This window comes from Armigeres subalbatus, chromosome 1 (genome assembly GCF_024139115.2).
Source record: "Armigeres subalbatus isolate Guangzhou_Male chromosome 1, GZ_Asu_2, whole genome shotgun sequence".
In the NCBI taxonomy this organism is placed as follows: domain Eukaryota; kingdom Metazoa; phylum Arthropoda; class Insecta; order Diptera; family Culicidae; genus Armigeres; species Armigeres subalbatus.
In genome coordinates, this window is record NC_085139.1 from 265,644,853 (window position 1) to 265,651,533 (window position 6,681).

The 6,681-nt window shown below is 41.7% G+C and overlaps 1 protein-coding gene across 5 annotated transcripts; it reads left to right on the top strand.

Moving 5' to 3' along the window:
• Positions 1–3,025: 3,025 nt before the first annotated feature.
• LOC134213595 (fibrinogen-like protein A) lies at positions 3,026–5,081 on the top strand. Of its 5 annotated transcripts, none has more exons than XM_062692812.1 (3): positions 3,026–3,131; positions 3,990–4,807; positions 4,874–5,081. In XM_062692812.1, exons 2-3 carry the CDS (start codon positions 3,999–4,001, stop codon positions 4,980–4,982), a joined length of 918 nt encoding a protein of 305 aa, XP_062548796.1. In that variant the 5' UTR covers positions 3,026–3,131; positions 3,990–3,998; the 3' UTR covers positions 4,983–5,081. The 5 variants fall into 5 exon arrangements, with proteins under 5 accessions (XP_062548796.1, XP_062548814.1, XP_062548805.1 ...); XM_062692830.1 differs by having other exon boundaries at positions 3,027–3,142; XM_062692821.1 differs by having other exon boundaries at positions 3,078–3,209.
• The last annotated feature ends 1,600 nt before the right edge of the window (positions 5,082–6,681 follow it).

The following is a 6,681-nucleotide window of genomic DNA, read 5'->3' on the forward strand; positions in this document are numbered from 1 at the left end:
CCCCCTACGAATTTGTGCGAATTGCTCAATGCTAATGCTAAATAATAGTTAGATTAGGTTATCACAATTAGAAAACACACTAGCGCTTCCTCAAGGCCGTCATGATAAAATATATTTTAAAATTGTTGAAGTGCCAAGCCGGCCGATCACTTTACATGTAAAAAATTATTGTAGAACAAAAAAATGTTTAAATAAAGAAGAGTTTTACTACTACTACTACAAGGCTTTGGGACAGAAGGTCGAAAGACAAATGGTCGAAGGACAAAAGGTCGACTGACAAAGGTCGAAGAGACAAAAGGTCGAAAGGACAAAAGGTCGAAGGGACAAAAGGTCGAAAGGACAAAAGGTCAACGGGCCAAAAAGTCAAATGGACAAAACGTCGGAAGCCCAAAATTTAAAAATCTATAGTTTTGTGCACATAAAAAGACATAATATACATCAACAAGTTTGAAAACATGTTTCTAAAAAAACTATCTTATCACATTTCCCAGAGGTTTCTCCTTCTTTATTTCATGGACAGTTCTTTAACCAATTTTCAGTGAATATACAGCAGCCAGGGCGAGCATTGAATATTTTTATTAGTTCTCGGTATGGTCAAGCTGAATAGTTAGTACTTGTTAGATTGTGGTCTTGTAACACGTGTCGCTTCGAGTGCATGTTTGAGTGAAACACGTTCATTTTGGTATCTTTGAATCAGTGTCGCATAATGAATAATTGCGCAGCTAACCAACGCGACCTCCTATACATTCCTATACATTAGCTTCCAATGTCGATCATGGAGATACAGAAGATTTTCAGTCTCTTGTAGCAATGTGTATCACATTCATTTTCCACTCCTCATCATGTATTAGATGGGGATGTAATTGGTTTTAATTTAACGTGACGTCGTTATTGGTTTTAAATAAAAAATAAACACTAAAGCATGTACACTAAGACTGGCCTTAAGCTGTATATAACAGCTTAAATTGCATATTGTTCGGTGATTCAACCGTATGAATCATTTTAATTAACACTCAAATACGCGTGATGTTGTATTTTGTTCAACATTAGCGAAAAAACATCTATCATGGTACACAGCATGAACGAGCCTGCATGAGTGTTCCAGGACCGCGCGCGTCCCGAACAGTTTACAGTCATGATTGTGCATATGTATATTGCATATTGGTGGTAGAATTTTATGTAGAAATAAGAGGTTGCGGGTTCAAGCCAAGATTGGGCCATCGTTCTCACAAACAGTCTATAGGTCGGCTATCTAAATCGCTCAAAAAAGTATCTTATATTACAATTCCCTTGTGCCCAGATACATAAATTTCATTATAAAGACTAAGTTGTTGAAAACATGGCCCAATCTGACCTCTATTTGGCCAATTGTGACCTCCGATAACGGTTCCTACATCATAGTTTTGCTTTGTATTCAATTTTAATTAATTTTGTCCTTTCGACATTTTGTCCTTTCGATATTTTGTCCTTTCGATATTTAGTCCTTTCGACCTTTTGTCCATTCAACTTCCGTCCTTCGACCTTTTGTGATAGATTCCTTCTACAAAGAGACGTATCTTTATGTTACGCTTAATAAATGTACCATGCGCCTCCATCTGCCAGTATGAATTCAAATCCCTCACACTTCAGTTGGGTTGAAAATTCAAATATAAAAAACAGGAATGGAAATACTTAGGTATATCACGAGTACAATAATATGCTTGTCTAATGAGCTGGTTGAAGTCGCTCGAAGTTTCTCCCATTCTGCTCGTCCTTTTTTGTCGACAAACGGAAACGAGCAGGATGGCGGAATCTTCGAACGACTTCAACCAGCTTATTAGACAGGTTCACTTTTGAGCCCACCAAAAATATCACATACTAGCGTTCATACTGTGTGCATTACGATTTGTTTTATTTGCGAGTGATGTGGCAGATCGTAGACAAATGGCCATCAGGAACGCAATGTGGGTTTTATTCGCTTGCTAACTTCGCTAACTTACATTGCGCGTTGAGTTAGTCTTACAGTTTGCAGAAATAGTCGGGCACACAATCAGTAGCAAACCGTTTAGTGTATTTGGGGAAACTCTCAGTCTTGCAGGCATCATTCAAAATTGCAGTTTTGAAATGGTCTCACATCGTTTCGGCTCAGTAATACTTAAGTAATAGCAAACAATGACGTGGTGTACCCAGTGGCCTTCCTTAACCGTGTGGTAACAAAACAAGACCAAGTAGCTGGGTTCGATTCCCGGGCCGGTCAAGGAAATTTTCTGATTGAAAGTTGTCTCTACTTCTCTGGGCATAAATGTATCATCGTGTTGGCCTATAGATATACGAATGCAAACATGGTAACTCGGCTCAGAAACCTCGCAGTTGACAACTGTGGAAGTGCTTAATGAACAATAAGCTGCGAAGCAGCAATGTCCCAGAAGGAAATGTAATGCATATAAGAAGAAGAAAATGTACCCAGTTGACAGTTATTTGTCTGCTCTCAGAAAGTTATACTAGCGAGTTTGATCTACTTCAAGCAAGATTATACTTCATCCTTTTATTGTGACTCAATACAAACGAAACATTGCATTGGAATCATTCGTCAATGAGTACGTTCAAAAAATGTGCATACTATGTAACATACAATTCATTCAAATGAGCAATCGTTCGCAGCCAGATCATCTGGATTTTCTCGTTTTTTAGCCAGTGCTTTCAAGTTGAAACTGGCAGCTTATCAGTCTGAATGGCTAGGATCCAGACGGAATGGAATAAGGACTGCCTAAAACGCAAAATGAGCTTATGGAAATTAGAAAATTAAAAATATGTTCTTTCAAACCACTACGAAAATTGATAAAATATTCCGCAAATACTTATTGAAATTTATATTATGGTTTTTGAAATGTATTATAAATACAAATAAATAAAATCTTAATTCTTAATCTAATTAAAACGTTGCAGAAAAAAAATTGAAAAAAAAACCTGCTTTACCATTTTCAAATCGCATCGATTGGAAATTCAAGCATCCCTACAAAAAATCGATCATAGCGTATAAATTCATCGGAATAATTGTTGCAATACGGTAGTTGTTCAACGGAATTTGCTTCGAACGGGAGGGACACAGCAAATACGAATACGTATTCTGATGTAACGAACGGAATTATTAAGTGAGTATAGTGTGAGTGAACATCGTGCATGAATGCCTATTTTGTGTTTCTATCAGTATCTGGAAATTTTTGAAATAGGTACAGTAGCAACCTAAACAAAAATGTGAAGGAAGTGAAAAGTGGAAAGCTGATGTTTGATTATTGAGTGAATAATTTACGATAAAATAGAGATCAATAACCAGAAATCTGCAGGAAACAAAATAATTTTCCTTTTGAATTTATTTTGAAATGTTTATTCCGACAAAAGAAATTTTATATTCGTGCATTTCATGCATTGTCATTGCAAAAAAACCCAACATAGAAAAATCATACATTCAATACACGCTCACTACGATGCGAGTTATCGCTTTAGAATGTTTGTTGCAATCAGTAGGCGAAATTTTAAAAAGCGTTGCTTTGCGGTTATTTTCGCAAAACCCGGGAAGAATGTAAAAAGACTAATGCTTGCGACAGCTTCAGTATCAGGAGACAGGCCTCCATTTCCAACATTATCAACGAATACTGACAACGTAATAGGAAAAAATGTTCATCGAGGTGTTTATTAGCAGCTTGAAAAGCAGACTAGTTAATTGAGATTTTGTTAGCTTTTACCGGCTAACGATTTGAGTTAATTCAAAACTAAAAGTAAAAGGTACTATTTTTAATAAGGTATGAATACAATAATGTATGCTGCAACAAACAAAAATTATTTAAATAACAGATGATGCCAACGTGGGGACGACATTCTTACAGTTGTTCAAAAAGCACTGTTCGATGTCGATCACGTTGCTCTGTTATGAACAACCACAACAAATTTTGTTCGACCGAGTTCTTCTATTTACTTGTTTTATGTGTAACTTCTATTGTCGTCCTTTTCAGATTCAAAATATGGCCACCGGACTCGCAGCTACGCTCATCGGATTTCTCTTCATCACCCTTCAAATATCCCCACTGATCTGCGATAACTGTAGCAGCGGTAAACTCCGCATCAAATTGGAACACCTGGAGCAGAAAATCCTGCAAATAAGGTCCGAACTGGTGCAGAACCAGAAACGCATCCAACAATCCCTGGACAAAATTTTGCAAAGGTTGGACCACAATGCACTCGACTCCAATGCGCACCATTTTAGCAGTGTACCAGCTTTGGGTGAAAATAATCGTAACCCTTTTGAAACGTGTTCAGAGGTAAAAACGCACAAATTACCCTCCGGTAAGTACGTATTGAAGCTGCCCGGTAATGGAAAGGGGCTATACCAGGCGTTTTGCGACCAAAAGACGACCGACGGGGGATGGTTGGTGATTCAGAACCGAGTTGATGGTTCAATGTCGTTTGAAAAGGACTGGATTTCTTACAGAAAGGGTTTCGGAGAAGGCGACTCAAATTACTGGATAGGATTGGAAAATCTGCACCTTTTGACGACGAACCGCAGCTATGAGCTTCGCGTCGAGTTGAAAGACGATTCGGGCATACAAAAATACGCGTCGTACGACGAGTTTGAAATTGGAAGCGCAGCGGAGTATTATAAGCTGAAGAAGCTGGGGACATACAACGGAACAGCTGGAGATTCGCTGAAGCATCATGTGGGAGCAAGTTTCAGTACGTTTGACAACGATTTCGATACCAACTCGATCGTGAATTGCGCTGCGAAGACGCGGGGTGGTTGGTGGTTCTCCGATTGTCAGGATAATCGGTACTGGTAGGTTGATTAGGTTTACTGGTGTGGGATGACTGACAAAGTGATTATTATTATTTATTTCGACAGCAATCTGAATGGGATATTCGATGGATCCAAGGAGCAATCAATCGTCTGGTACACCTTTATAGGATCTAAAAGATTGAAAAGTTCTCGTATGTTATTACGAACTAAATGATTTAATTTTCTTGAATGCGTTTTAGTTTAGTCTAACTTAAGGATTTATTCATAAACCATATAATAAAATTGTAAAGAAAAGGGTGGTCTGAAAAACATCTCATCAGCTTTTGCAATGTTATGTGCCATATAAACTGAAATAGCGAATCATTTTTGATGATAAGAACATTATTTTGGGCTTTTAGTGGAATGTCTTCACTTGTCATAAGACGAGTTCGTACTATCCCGTTTAACTCCACTGTCGTCTAACACTCATTGCAGACAATATCTACCACATCCACCACTTGATTGAAACTATAACAGATAAGTATTTCGACTTCAACAGTATTGCCAAAGACTAAAAAGGACGTTTTTGTCTCAAACAAATGCCAGGGCGCTGGTCCTCTACCTCCGATGTGGACTGTATGTTTGGTCGCTTTCGAAAAGCGATCCCGGGGGTTTGATATGGACACATATCGACCGACTTGGATAGTTCTCTGACGTATCGAGGCTTCCAGGCCTCTTGAAAGGAGGCTTCCAGGCCTCTTGAAAGGAGGCTTCCAGGCCTCTTGAAAGGAGGCTTCCAGGCCTCTTGAAAGGAGGCTTCCAGGCCTCTTGAAAGGAGGCTTCCAGGCCTCTTGAAAGGAGGCTTCCAGGCCTCTTGAAAGGAGGCTTCCAGGCCTCTTGAAAGGAGGCTTCCAGGCCTCTTGAAAGGAGGCTTCCAGGCCTCTTGAAAGGAGGCTTCCAGGCCTCTTGAAAGGAGGCTTCCAGGCCTTTTGAAAGGAGGCTTCCAGGCCTCTTGAAAGGAGGCTTCCAGGCCTCTTGAAAGGAGGCTTCCAGGCCTCTTAAAAGGAGGCTTCCAGGCCTCTTGAAAGAAGGCTTCCAGGCCTCTTGAAAGGAGGCTTCCAGGCCTCTTGAAAGGAGGCTTCCAGGCCTCTTGAAAGGAGGCTTCCAGGCCTCTTGAAAGGAGGCTTCCAGGCCTCTTGAAAAGAGGCCTCCAGGCCTCTTGAAAGGAGGCCTCCAGGCCTCTTGAAAGGAGGCCTCCAGGCCTCTTGAAAGGAGGCCTCCAGGCCTCTTGAAAGGAGGCCTCCAGGCCTCTTGAAAGGAGGCCTCCAGGCCTCTTGAAAGGAGGCCTCCAGGCCTCTTGAAAGGAGGCCTCCAGGCCTCTTGAAAGGAGGCCTCCAGGCCTCTTGAAAGGAGGCCTCCAGGCCTCTTGAAAGGAGGCCTCCAGGCCTCTTGAAAGGAGGCCTCCAGGCCTCTTGAAGGGAGGCCTCCAGGCCTCTTGAAAGGAGGCTTCCAGGCCTCTTGAAAGGAGGCCTCCAGGCCTCTTGAAAGGAGGCTTCCAGGCCTCTTGAAAGGAGGCTTCCAGGCCTCTTGAAAGGAGGCTTCCAGGCCTCTTGAAAGGAGGCTTCCAGGCCTCTTGAAAGGAGGCTTCCAGGCCTCTTGAAAGGAGGCTTCCAGGCCTCTTGAAAGGAGGCTTCCAGGCCTCTTGAAAGGAGGCTTCCAGGCCTCTTGAAAGGAGGCTTCCAGGCCTCTTGAAAGGAGGCTTCCAGGCCTCTTGAAAGGAGGCTTCCAGGCCTCTTGAAAGGAGGCTTCCAGGCCTCTTGAAAGGAGGCTTCCAGGCCTCTTGAAAGGAGGCTTCCAGGCCTCTTGAAAGGAGGCTTCCAGGCCTCTTGAAAGGAAGCTGAACGGCCTCTTGAAAGGAGGCTTCCAGGCCTCTT